The 13,365-nt window shown below is 47.6% G+C and overlaps 1 protein-coding gene across 2 annotated transcripts in view; it reads right to left on the bottom strand.

Annotated features, from left to right (window-relative positions):
- The window catches only part of GALM (galactose mutarotase), a 71,464-nt gene that overhangs the window by 37,367 nt on the left and 20,732 nt on the right, over positions 1 to 13,365 (bottom strand). Inside the window, exons 1-2 of one of the 2 annotated variants that reach the window (XM_067532872.1) lie at positions 1,140 to 1,227; positions 662 to 879 (exon numbers count right to left, since the gene is read on the bottom strand). In XM_067532872.1, coding sequence (XP_067388973.1) covers positions 662 to 857 — 196 coding nt within the window. In that variant the 5' untranslated portion in view covers positions 858 to 879; positions 1,140 to 1,227. Of the gene's footprint in view, positions 1 to 661; positions 880 to 1,139; positions 1,228 to 13,365 lie in introns of those variants that run through there. The other variant, XM_067532873.1, reaches the window with a different exon arrangement.

Raw genomic sequence — 13,365 nt, 5'->3', positions numbered from 1 at the left:
CTAATTCTTTGTTGAACCCACTTATACTTCTGGCCTTCACAACCTCCCGTGGCAATGAGTTCCATGGGCTGAGGTGCATTGTGTGATGAAGTACTTCCTTGTGTTTCTTTTAAATCTGTTGCCTGTTAATTTCATGGGGTGACCCTGGTTCTTGTGCTGTGTGAAGGGGTAAATAACACTGCCTTGTTCACTTTCTCCACACATTATTTTGTAGACCTCTGTCGCAGCCCACCTTAGTCGTCCCTTTCCTAAGCTGGACAGACCCACCCAGCTGCGGGCTGTGGTTGGAAGTCTTTGTTCTAGAGGGCTGGAAAAGGAACGTTTCCTTCTCTTGTGCTGGGGATGCTGTGTCAGTATGGGTCTGAGCCTGCTTCCACTGAAGCGAATGGCAAATCCACCCCCCCACTGACCGACACAGGAGCCTCCCCATTGCCTTGCACATGGCACAGCACTTACAGCAGAGTGGGCGAATACACACAGCACCACTGGGGTGTGGTAGTGTTTCACACCCCCGGTGCACTACAGCAGAGGCCTATGCAGGGGCAAGGCAGTGGAGAGCCAGGGTCCTCAGTGAGCAGCACCTTAGCAAAGGATCAGAGAGAAATGAAGCCCGAAGCCGGGTGGATGCATATTACCTTTGAAAACATGGATTTAAACCCACCTTCCAAACGCTCAAAGCCCAGGACAATGTCGGCGAGGTGCCCATCCCTGCCTTTGGTTTCCAGGGCTGTGATTATGCAGCCTAGAGAGAGAATCTCCACTTTAACACTGTCTGATTTCAACAGGAACTTTTCCACAGCTGCATCTCCTCCTTCCTGGGGCAGGTATCCAGCCACCTCTCTCGTCACCTCTGTCATTGCTCCCCAAGGCCGGAGGTCCCTGGAAAACAAGAGAGAAACCACAACACCCAGGTAGGCTGAGGAGGAGGAGGGGAAATCCAGAGAGCAGAAGCAGCAGCCAGAAAACACCCAGTGCTCGCTGCAGTCTGCAGGCAGGGCCCGGAAGAGCAGGGCTGGAGCCAGGAAATCACATGACATGATGCTGGAGCCCGCTGGCAGAGGGTGAGCTGCCCTGGCTGCTCCCTGCAGCAGGGCAGCCAGCCGTGGTGCTGCTAAACAGAAGCTGAGCTGCACCCTCACCTGCAGAGCGCCTCGCTGCTACCCCATCACACTTCAGCATGCAACAGTGGAGCCAGCATGCAAGCCTGCATTTGGATGTGACATGTGAGCAGCAGCCAGCCATTGGGCCCCAGAGTCTGGAGACGTGCATGCTGGGATATGTAGTCCACACTGCTGCACGGTGTGTGCTTCAGCCTGTAGTTTTGAGAGACCTGAACTAGCATAAAAAAGAGACTTAGAGAGACTTTTAAAACATAGGACTGCCAACCCCTGGGAGTCAAACCCCCCAAATCTGGAGCCAGAGACTCAAAATCACCAGACTGGCTTTAAAGTGATGAGATTTCACAAAATAATGCATTGTGGGCTCTTTCTATTTGCCTTTTGAGTTTTTAGGATACACACCGGTCACATTTTCAAGTTTTTTCCTGCAATCATGAGGACTAGAAACTTACTGTTGTTGTTGTTTTTAAAGGAAGCTGAGAGTCTCCCATAGTCACCTGACTCTGGGAGCTGGGGATTTAAGATAACCAAATATGGCAAGACTCACGATAAAATTCTGAGCACTGGCAACAATGATCGTCTATGGGGGAGAAGAAAGGTGATCTGTATCTATTGGCTGCCACCTGCCACGGCTTGGAAGTGATGTGTACTAGAAATCACATTGGGGACACTCCCCTTCAGCACTGCCAACCCCATGTATTCTCAGTCACGAGTCAGGGCCCCAGAAGTATGAGATGATTTATGAAGATAATAAATGTTCAGGGTTTTTTATAGTTTGCCTTCTGGATTTGTGCCTTTGAGGGATCAAATTTTCAGTGTCTCCTCCACAACTGAGGGCTGGAAACTTAAATGGGAATCTCAGCTTTCATTTAAAAATTAATAACAGGACTCCAGAAGTTGGAAATTAAGAAACATACTAAATATCATGAGTCTCACGATAAAAATGTGAGAATTGGCAGAATTGCTTTTAACGCCCTGGAAGTTGAGATATTTGGAGAGACAATGTGCACTCTGCCCCCATAGCGTGGTGGTATTTGCCATGTGTTATTTAAGCACCATGCAGGTAAACAGCCTGCTATTTCTAGGAAGTATAACATTACGGGAGTAAAATAAGGGTTGAAGTGCTCCTAGGCCCCAATCCTGTGACACCTGCATCACTTAACTCACACGAGTAGCTCCTCTGAGTTCAATGGAGCCATTCATGGGAGTTGCAGGATAAGGACCTGAGCTAGTGGCTTCCATTGTTTTCAGCATTTGTGTTCTTTAAAATATCACTTGTGCAGTCCCAGCGTTAAGTCAAGCAGGCGTGGCTGGGCTGTAGCAGAAAGTAAATCAAAACAATTAGGAAAAAAGGGACGGTTGGCAATTAAAGTTTTGTTATTGATTTTATTAAAATTACAAACCTGATTATCTGTGACGCATGGACACCGATAGTCTATAACAAGCTGCAATGTCTGGCACAGATTTCTGTAGCTGTATTTGCAATAATGGTGACACATTTGGAAATATATGGGAGAGATGGGGAATTTTGTAAGCCACAGTGTTGATATTTTTGCATTTATATTACCATGACGATTTACTCTTTGTAATAGGAGAAGCCTGGTGGTCCCAAGCAGGATCAAGGTCCCAGTGTGCTGTGTACTGTATCAGTACACTGGTAGACAGTTCCTGCCCCAAGCAGTCCGACATGGGACTTGACAAAGACACAAGTGAGCACGACAGACAAAAGGCGGGAAAGAGAATGAGGATAACAAAACTAAGCTCATGTAGTTGTGTAGGTCACTACTGCAGAGCCTGATGGCCTCATATACCCAGATGAGCATGAAAGGAATAGGACAGAAATACAGCTCTCCCCACTTGCCCTGTTACTCAAGCTGGACAGAAGATGGGGGAAAGGGTGTTCAGGGAATTTTTTTTTACAAGAGTTAAAAGAAAATAGTTTTTGTTGAAATTTTCCACAGATCTTCAACTTCTCAGTGAAAACCGAAAAATGTGGGGCTGTGGTTTTGTGATGAAAAGTAAAAATTTTCAATTGAAAAGAGACACTTTGTGCAGGGGGAAAAGGTTGCTTCATTTTCTGTCAAAACCAGTTTGGATGGAAAGTGTCTGTTAGCCCGACTCCTTGCCTGGCAACATCACAGCAAACCTGGGGTTTGAAGAGAGGGTTAATTCCAGGAGGCGGTCCCATGCATAGTGGGCAGCGTGGAAGGAAGCATGGAGCTGGTTATAACAGACACAGACATCTGGTTTTTCATGGCTAGCCCCACTGCACCGACTGCATCACTTCACCAGTCAGAGACTTGCAGATTGGGGGGGGCAGAGTCTGAGGCAATGGTGAAATGGTAACTGGGGCTGAGTAACACAGAATCACAGGTCGGCAATGAGCCAGGGAACCAGCCCTAGCAGCAGGGTTTCGGATGGACTGGAAGATGAAGGGGTGGGGGTGCTTGGGGAGAAAGAGAGATATTTAGCACTATGGACAGAAAGAAAAGGACAGGACCTATTCCAGGACCCTGAGGTGTTATGAAGGGGGCTGTGGATGGCCTGGCCTAATGGTCAGGACAGGAAGCTGGCCTGCTGGTTGGAACAGGAATGTCCAGAGCCCAAATCAGGAGCCAAGTTACAAGTCCAGGGAGCGAAGCAGAGCCAGAGCAGGAATCGGAGGCATGGACTGGGGCCTTCGCCACAGGCATGGAACGCTATTGAGTAGCCAAGCCTGCCTTAGAGTTCAAGAATGTGCCAGGTTCATTAGCTGAATCAGCTGTGGGAATTGTGCTGGTCTGGTTGCAGCCCTGGGAGGGCCCCTGCCAATAGGAGGAAGGGGGATGGGCTGTGGACTTGTTTGGGCAAGAGAGAAGGAGATTTGGGAGGAGAGGGAAAGAAGGGATGGAGGGAGGAGACAGTGGCTCAGTGAAGAGCTGTGTGGTGAGAGATGAGGACAGACCCTGGCAAAATGCAGCTGGGGAGAGGAACCAGCGGGTCAGCCAGGAGCAGGCAGCGAGCTGATATAGACAAGAGCAATCCAGCAGGTTGGCTGGAACAATCAGGTAAACAGGCAAGAGCAAAACTGCAGAAGCAAGGATCTTATTGCAGGCAGGAGAAGCCGCTGGGGAGCTGGCATGCTGGCCAGCTGTGCAGTGTAAGGACAGGCAGTACCATGATCCCAAGTGGGCTGCAGATGTTGGTGCTAATACAAACAGATGATCACTGATTGGTGATGCTGGAGGAAGAGCAACGTGTGCATCTGGATTGCAGAATTCTTATGGCAGCCAACAGCTCATTCCCTGATTTCATTAACATCCCAACCTGAGCTTATAGACTTGCTGCCACTTCTCTGCAACAAGCAGGTGGGAAGAGAACCCTTTCAAATCCACATGCCCCTGCCTGGACCAGCCCATCCCAGCCTCAGCAGCACACACATCAAGCCCTACCATTCAGCCTGGACGTGGATGGGAGCTGCTGTGTTCTGGTGCATGCGGTAGCTTGCCTAGGCGAGCCAACAGCAGCATGGGAAGGGAGGGGCGGAGCGGAGCCTATGCACAGTAGGTTGGGGAGGAGATTCTGCTGTCAGTTTCCTGATGAGGGTGGCAGAACCGTGAGCCAAGTGACTAAAAAGACCAGTCACAGGCAGCACCGGATCAAACACAAACATCCCTCTCTGGGTATTCAGAAGCTCTGCTTTAGCCCCGAAACCACAAAGTCCCCCTCAGTCCCTGGTCATGCAGCATCAGCCAGCAAACTCCAGAACACATACACACCTATAAACAGGGCAACTCCTGTCCCGGCTGACAAAGCCCCTGCCTCTCACTCCCCTCAAGGCTGACTCTGGACAAACTGCCTGGCTCGCCAGGCCTCTGGGGCAGCAGGAGGCAGGGCTGAGGGGTCCCCTTGGGGATGCAGTGAAAGGCCTGTACACCCTACTCCAGAGAGCTGCTCTGCTGGGCTGTGTGTGGAAAGTGGGGGGCTGTGGGGCTGTTGGTTTGGCTGGATGACCTGGCGTGAGAAGGCTGTTGGCTTTGATGCGGTAGGCATGTGGGGAGTATGTGGATGTTGCTAGCAGTATGGCTGTGGTAATCTTGTTCCGGGATTTTGTTCTTGTTACCTTTCTGAGACCCGCGCTCATTAAATCAATGGGAGTCTTTCCACTGCACTTTGGCGGGCCCTGAGACAGGCAATGGGGAGGGATGAAGCTTGAGGGGGCTCCATCAGAGATGAGAGCCACACAGGGGCAGGGTTGAGGCCAGACTGAATTGGGATTAGTCAGAGAGCTACGGCTGGGTGTCCCCAGGCTGGGAGTGAGGTGGACCGGCATGGTCTGACAGAGCTCAGCTAGCGTTTGCTCAGTGCCCCACTCCACCTCCATGCACTGAGGCCCCAGTTCAGCAAAGCACATAAGCGTGAGTTTAACCTTAAACATGTGAGTAACTGTGACCCAAGGACCCTCTTGATGCCAAGTGGCAGAGGGATCCCCTCGGCCTGGTATTTACACTCTAATTCACCAAACAGTGTCATGTCAGGGCTCTGCTGTAAGCCTGTGTCACACTGGTCATCATGGCCTTTGGGAGCTGTATGTACAGGTTACCTAACGTAGACACATCTCCTTTGGAAATGACGTTCTTGAAGCCTCAACGTTAAAGGTAGGTCACCCAGAGGTAGCGTGGCCTGAGACAGATTCCCCCAGACAGGAGGTGCAAGGCACTTAACTCTCTGGCCAGCCATTGTGTTTGTTGTGTGTGTCTTGCAACAGAAGACCATTTCCATATTGAGTCAAATGCTAATGAAGAGATTGTGGGGACTTCAGGAGGAAAATTAACAGGAAGAGCTGAACAGCCAGGCATGGGGGAACCCTGTTTACAGGTGAAGAACAAAGGACTGGTCTAATATATCCTAGAGGTGCAGAGAGATGCCTAGGCATCCTTCATCTGGGGAAACAAGCTGCCAGCAGGCTTGTTCTTAGGAAAGGGGGGGGGGGGGTGTCTCAGCCCTCCTGACTGAAAACCGCTGTGAGAAAGGCTATGGGTAAGCAGTACTAAGTGGGCATCTTCTTAGTTAAGCTTAGGCTTTAGAACGTGTTATGATTTTCTTTTATACGTAATCTTTGTTTCTATTAATCTGACTTGCTTCTTCTCCAAGCTCCATCCCATAACAAAGTCACTTTGTTAAACAAACTCATTCTTGTTGTCACTACAAGTGTATCTAAGTGCTGAGTGCTAAATGGGGCAGCGATACTGAGGTGACCCTGATAAGCTGGGGTGTGGTGCTGCAGGGGGACCAGCGGGCCTGTGTTCAGCGGAACAAGGGGATGCTTGGGGGTTGGACTGTGCCCATTACTGACCTGCGTTAGGGAAAGCAGTGCCCACGTGGGCTCTCAGGGGAGTGCCTGAGTTGCCTGTGGCTGGTGGAGTCTGGGAGCTGAACCTTGGCAAGCACAGACAGGATTTCCTCACACTAAGGGCAGGTGGTAGTGAGGTGCCTCATCTCCTGGGCACCTCCTCGGGATGCGTCATAGTAATTCCATCCCTATTCAGCAAAGTCCCTGTGCACATGCTTAAATGAGGTTTAAGCGCTTTACTAAATCAGGGGCTGTATTAGGGACAACCCTTATGGAAAAGTCCTCTAGCATTGAATAGCGATTGAATCAGTAAGGGTCTATAGAAATGCAACACAGTTCTATAGAAATTACTCTAAAAACTTTTCCAATTTAATAGAAAATGATCACTTTTCTCTAGATTTTTGATCCATCCTATAGAATTTAATAGAGAATTATATCCCTACCAAAGAATTCTATATTAGGGTTAAAAAATCCTAATCTGATTTTATGAATCATCAAGGCTAGAAAGAGCTGCACGGGTTTGTTATTCATTTAGTATCTTATGGAGGGCCTCACAGTCAAAGGAGCAATGAGGTTCCATTATAAAATCCCATTTTAGTAACCTGTACATTTTACTTGGAAAACTTGTATGGCCAGATTTCACTCTGGAGGCAACGGAAATGTTTCTGCACTAAAAATTCATCCTAGTGTACTTAATTTAAAAATCATCTCTTTACTCTTCAACAGTAATCTTGGAATATAAAGAGAACCATTAAAATGATGTCTGTAAAAATTATTGCCACATATTGGGAAGCCTCCAATGCCAGTCTACATAATATTGATACTTATACACTTTTATATTAAGGTGCATATTCAAAATTATCCCCAAGACGCATTAATTATATGAACTTTACCAAGAAACTCTACTGTCAGTTGCTAAACGTATTATTTCCCACTTAAAAGAGAAAAAGTTTAGATACCAAAGCCACATAAAAACAATCCATTAAATTCCTGGGTCAGACTTCAGGATGTGATTAAAAACTGTTATTCTTCATACCTGAGAACAGTAACGTTGACTGTGGTGGCAGCGTGAGACTGCTGAGAGCCTTAAGGATTTGTTTCCTTGTCCTTATAAGTGCTCAGGTTTTGTAAATGACACAGTAGAGGAGTATGTTTTCGTCACTCAGCAATCTTAGCCACCTTTTCAACTTAAGTTTCTCTATTTGAATAGGCAACAACATCAGCTTTGCTGGAACTTCTTATCACTCATGGGAAAATTGTCAGTGGTATTTATAAGAGACATGGTGAGTGAGATAGTATCTTGTAATGGACCCACTCCCATGGAGTTCAAAAGTTTGTCCCTTCCACCAACAGAAGTGGGTCTAATAAAAGACATGGCCTCACCTGCCTTGTCTCTCTCACATCCTGGAACCAGCACAGCCACAACAACACTGCAAACAACAGTTATATTTATAGGCAATTCACAAAGCACTTTTACTAGCAAAAAAAGAAGCCCCAGCTCTTCTCTGTTTAGCACGTAGCTCTTGGGCTGTCTCCCTCCCCCTATTACTAACGTTCTGCCCTATAACTGCTGACACTAGGAGAACTGGTTTTGATGAGCAAATGTGCTCTGTGATCTGTAGGTTGGCAAGGAAGTGACAATGGAGACTGTGGCTTTTGTAACATTAAAGGAGTTAATATTCTGATTTAGTTCTATGATTCATTTCAAGGAGGGTCTGGGTTAATCCTCTTATCTAACGCTATCATCAGTTATTCATTCATGCTGTCTGCGTTCCCCACCCATACATACAGGAGCTAACAGTGATGCTCAAAGGAGTGGGTAGGTGGCAACACCACTGTACTTTATATGATCGAGTAACATAAAATAGCTATTTACAACGACAGGTTAACCAGCCTGGGAAATAACTTGCCAGCTCACTCCTACCACTCAGCCACATGGGGACTGAGGGAAGGACTCTGAGCTTTCCATGGAACAGGAAGGGCACTGAGTGACAGCTTTGTTAGTAGGTTTGAAATGCACGCCAAGTCTCCTGCTGCTTTAAAGTCATTTGGGGCGAGATTGAGGTTGGGGCCCCTCCGACAGGTTTCCCAGGTTTTCACATGTCCTGGGAAGGAGGAGAAGGGGACGGGGCAGATTGTGAGGGTCAGGAGCACAAGGTGGGGACACTGGCTGTGGCATCTAGCCCCATCAACTAATTTTTGCACTTTGTTATCATCAAAGGTCTGGACTTTGTTGTTACCAGTGTCATAGGATGTGCTGGTGTCAGGCCTGATTCCCCATTGTCCCACACATCATTGACACCAGTACAAAGCAGTAGTAAAACAGGGACATTCTGATCTGTTAGCATTTTACACCATCCTTTGTGCTGGTGTAAGTGCCTGCCAGACCCAGGGGATGGAGAACTGGGACCCATTGTTCTTTCTCTTTAACAAGAGGAACATACACAGCCGGACATGCTGGACCCTTGCGAAGGGACACGTCCACAGTTTGTTCGTGGTTCAGAGAAAGATGCAGCACGCTCTCTCCCACTCTCTTCCTGTCTTGTTTTAATTCCATCTTCTCCCGCCCACCAATACATGCACCAGCAGCACTTCATTTGATCTTGTCACAACATTTTCTGCTCGTGTCTCAAAAAGGACAAAGCACCAACATTTGAACCCTTAAAAGAATCAGAATAAAACGAAACAACAGTTGCAAGCAACAAAAATTATTCAGCCTCCACCACAAGCCTTCATCCTGCAAAGGAACCAGAGAGGCATGGAGAAGGCAATTTGCTTGCTCTTCAGACGTGAGGTGAGAGCTCCTGTCATTTATGCAGCGGCCATAAGCAAGGATCAGTTGAAAATAAATAAGCCAGGGTATACTCTCCTAAGTTCCACCCAGTTGTGAGTCCACAAATGAGCTGGCATTCATAGGCAAAATTGGCAGATCTCCATAACATGACTGTAGGAAGCCGCTGTGGCCTCCCCCGGAGCCAACACGCTTACAATGACCATCCCTCATGCTTTGATTCCCAGTGAAATCACTGGTTTATTATATGACCATTAAGGTAAAGGGGGCAGTTTGTCTCTCTCATAGCAATTGGGCTAGATTTTTCTGCTGCCCCAGAGCTCAGGGATTGGTGGTTTCAGGGAGCCAGTTACAGCTCCCCAGTTCTCAGGTGGCCCCAGCAGGGCAATGGGACTGTAACACAGTCAAGAATTTGACTTATTGTTTTAGGCTGTAGGCAGACATCACTGCCTCAGTTCTAGATTTAGCTGCTGCCTAATCACCTAGGAACCAAGAACAAGTCAACCTCTCCCTTGCAATCACTTGCTCTATTTTATTGCCCTGTCCTTTTGGGCAAAGGAGACTAGACATGACCCAGCCATGCTGCGCCGTACCAGGAGGGTTGCTGGGAGCAACCAAGCCTCAGAAGGGCCTGTGCTCAGTGGGGTCTCAAGACAAAGGCCTTGTCTACACTAGAAAGTTTTGGCGACGTAAGTTACAGCGATGGTCAAAAAGCGCTGTAATTACAATGCGTCTTGCCACACAGCGCTCATTGTGTCACCGAAGCACATCCACCCTTGGTGCTTTAGCATCGACATTGAGAGCAGTGAACTGTGGGCAGCTATCCCACTAGGCAGATCACCACCTTGTGCCGCTAGGAGTTGTGGGAAGGCAGAGAGGATCGCAGTGCATCCTGGGTACAGGCTCAACGCCCCACAATGCAGTGATTTCTGTCCTGTCATTCCATGGTTTCTGACTGTGTTTCGTGGCATTTTTCAATGGCTCCAGTTTCCTGAGTGCCCACCATCTCTGTCTGAAAAGATTAATCCTGCATTGCTCTCCACTGCTGTTGTCAGTGTTCTAAACACATCGCAGCTGGTCATGCAGCATATCATGAGCTCCCAATTGGAACTTGAATCTGAGGCACCTGATGTGATGCATGCCATGCAAACAAACAACGCCAGATAACTGTTTGCATTTACAGAGCATCTGCACATAGTGCACCGCCATTTTGGGCACACGAAACAAGCACTGAGTGGTGGGATCGCATCGTTCTGCAGGTCTTTCAAATGCACAACTTTCGAATGCGCAAAGCCACTTTCATGGAACTCTGTACGGAGCTGGCCTCTGCCCTGCAGCGCAAGGACACCAGAATGAGAGCTGCCCTCTTGGTGGAGAAGCACGGGGCAATCACTGTGTAGAAGCTGGCAACTCCAGACTGCTACCAATTGATCACTAATTAGTTTAGAGTCGGCAAGTCCACCATTGGAGCTGTGTTATCAGAAGTGTGCAGGGCCATTAATCGCATTCTGCTATGAAGGACTGTGACTCTGGGCAATGTGCGTGAAATAGTGGATGGATTCACAGCAATGGGATTCCCTAACTATGGGTGAGGCAATAGTTGGTACACATATCCCAGTTTTGTCCCCAGACCATCTTGCAACAGAGGACATCAATAGGAAAGGGTATTTCTCTATGGTACTGCATATACAGTACAGCCTCAGAGTTACAAACACCAGAGCTATGAACTGACCAGTCAACCACACACCCCACTGCGAACTGGAAGTACACAGTCAGGCAGCAGCAGAGACAAAAAAAAAAACAACTGAAAAAACCCTCAAAAGCAACTAGAGTATAGTACGGTGTTAAATGTAAACTATGACAAAAATAAAGGGAAAGCAGCATTTTTCTTCCTCATAGTAAAGTTTCAAAGCTGTATTCAGTCAATGTGTAAACTTTTGAAAGAACAACCCTAACATTTTTGTTCAGAGTTACAAACATTTCAGCGTTACGAACAATCTCCATTCCCAATGTGTTCATAACTCTAAGGTTCTACTGTACTTGTGGATCACCATGGGCATTTCACTGACATCAACGCAGTTTGGTCAGGGAAGGTGCATGCCACATGGATCTTCAGGAACACGGACCTGTACAGAAAGCTGCAAGCAGGGACTTTCTTTCAAGACCAAAAGATTCCAGTGGGAGATGTTGAAATGCCCCTAGTGATCTTAGGAGACCCAGCCTATCCCTTACTGCCATGGGTCATGAAGCCTTATATGGGAAACCTGGATAGCAGCAAGGAGCACTTCAACAACAGGTTGAGCAGATGCCAAATAACCAATGAATGTGCATTTGGCAGATTAAAAGCTCGCTGGTGATGCCTTTATGGCCAGTTAGACCTAGATGAGGAAAATATTCCCATGGTTATTGCCGCCTGCTGTGTGCTCCATAATATTTATGAAGCTAACAGTGAAAAGTTCCCCCTGGGTGGAGTGCAGAGGCGGATTGCCTTGTGACTGAATATGAACAACCAAATGTCAGAGCTATTAGAGGGGCACAGCGAGGTGCCATTCAAATCAGGGAGGCCTTGAGGAACTACTTTGACAATGAGCACCTATAAGGTGTTGTTGTAAACAGCACTATGCCATACTATGACTGCTATCTAGCTTGCACTGTGTATCAATGTGAGGTGCATCCACCGTGTGCAAGAGAAAAATAAAAATAGCTTATTCTTCACAGAATGTCTTTTTTTTTTTTTTTTTTTTTTGAATTACAATTATTCACAACACACACGAAAAGCTGGGCTGGAGGGGAGAAAGCAGTGATGTGCAGTGTGAGCTATGAAAGCTGGGTGTAAGTCCAGCTATCATTCAGAAAGCTGTCTGAAGGGGTGGAGTGAACAGGGTACTGAGATGGGCCGGGAGTTTGGTAGGAATGTGTGGGTGGAGTTTGGAGAGGGCATGGAAAGCAATTCTGCAAGGGGCAGGTGAGCAAACATTAATACGGTCTGCAGCATTATGAGTGACTTTAGCAGCTCCCTTTGATCCTCCATGGCTTTTATCATGCACTCAAGACCTGCTATCACTCTCTCCTGATTTTCCCTCCTCTCCTGCCTATCAATTTTCTGATTTTTGGACTCGGTGTGTCTATGCCCCTTTTTTCCCCCACCTTAGAGGACTGGAGGAGTACTTGGATCATTTCCTCTTTGCTTCTCTGTGGTCATTTTCTTATTAGCTATAGGCACTCGGCAGGTGGGGGGTGGGTTTCCCTTCAAAGGCACATCTATAGAAGCACAATAAACAGAAGCATTATTTGAGTGCAATAGCAGCATTGATGCATTACTGTAAAATACACCTCTTTTTCACTTTCCCCAGACAAACGTACAAGTCGACAATCAATCAGGGCATGGTGAGTTTTGCTCAGGTGGCGGGGGGGTCACTCAAGCTGGAGAAGAGGTTCTGGGTGGTTGTTTGGGATATTGATGAAAGTAGATATGGACAAAATTTCAAATTGTGCCATCATTTTCCACAGGCGGGGGCCACAGAAGCCAATATCTCACTCCTGAGAGTAAGCAGGGATGCTAGGGTGCATCTCCCCCATGCAAGCAGCTTCAAACTGGGTCCCTGTGCTGCTTACCTGTGTGCTGCTTTGGTCCCTTCAAAAGTGATTGCAGGTTGGTGTAGGAAAGTTTTCTACAACAGGGGGAAGAAACAAAGCAGCTCTGCCGAGGAATCTCCGGCAGAGGATTGGCAAGTACCTGCAGGAAAGTTTCCTAGAGATGTCTCTGGAGGGAGGATTTCTGTGAAATCTCGGTGTGCATTAACACATTTTTCCACCACGCTGCCTAGCTGAACAGGAGAATGGGAAGTACATGCAAATATAGCTACTCTTGTGCACATCTATCCCTTTAAACACCTGTATAATGCAACAAAGCAAAGGACAGCTGTACCTCATGTAACCGAGGAACATCAGCTCAAAAAAATGACTTACCTGAGTTCTCCTCTCCTACATCCTGCACACCAGAGCTGGAGGACTGGGACTGGCTTGAACCCTCCTGGGTCAAGAAGAGGTCCTGGCTCCCCATGTCAGCAAATGACCCGGTCCCCTGCTCCATATCGTCCTCCAACTTGAGTTCCTTGTCCGTG

This window comes from Emydura macquarii, unplaced genomic scaffold (assembly GCF_026122565.2).
Source record: "Emydura macquarii macquarii isolate MOO-44397 ecotype Brisbane River unplaced genomic scaffold, CSIRO-AGI_Emac_v2 contig_3305, whole genome shotgun sequence".
Taxonomy (NCBI): Eukaryota; Metazoa; Chordata; order Testudines; family Chelidae; genus Emydura; species Emydura macquarii.
The sequence above is the reverse complement of the archived record's forward strand: the minus strand, read 5'-3'. Positions and strand labels throughout refer to the sequence as shown.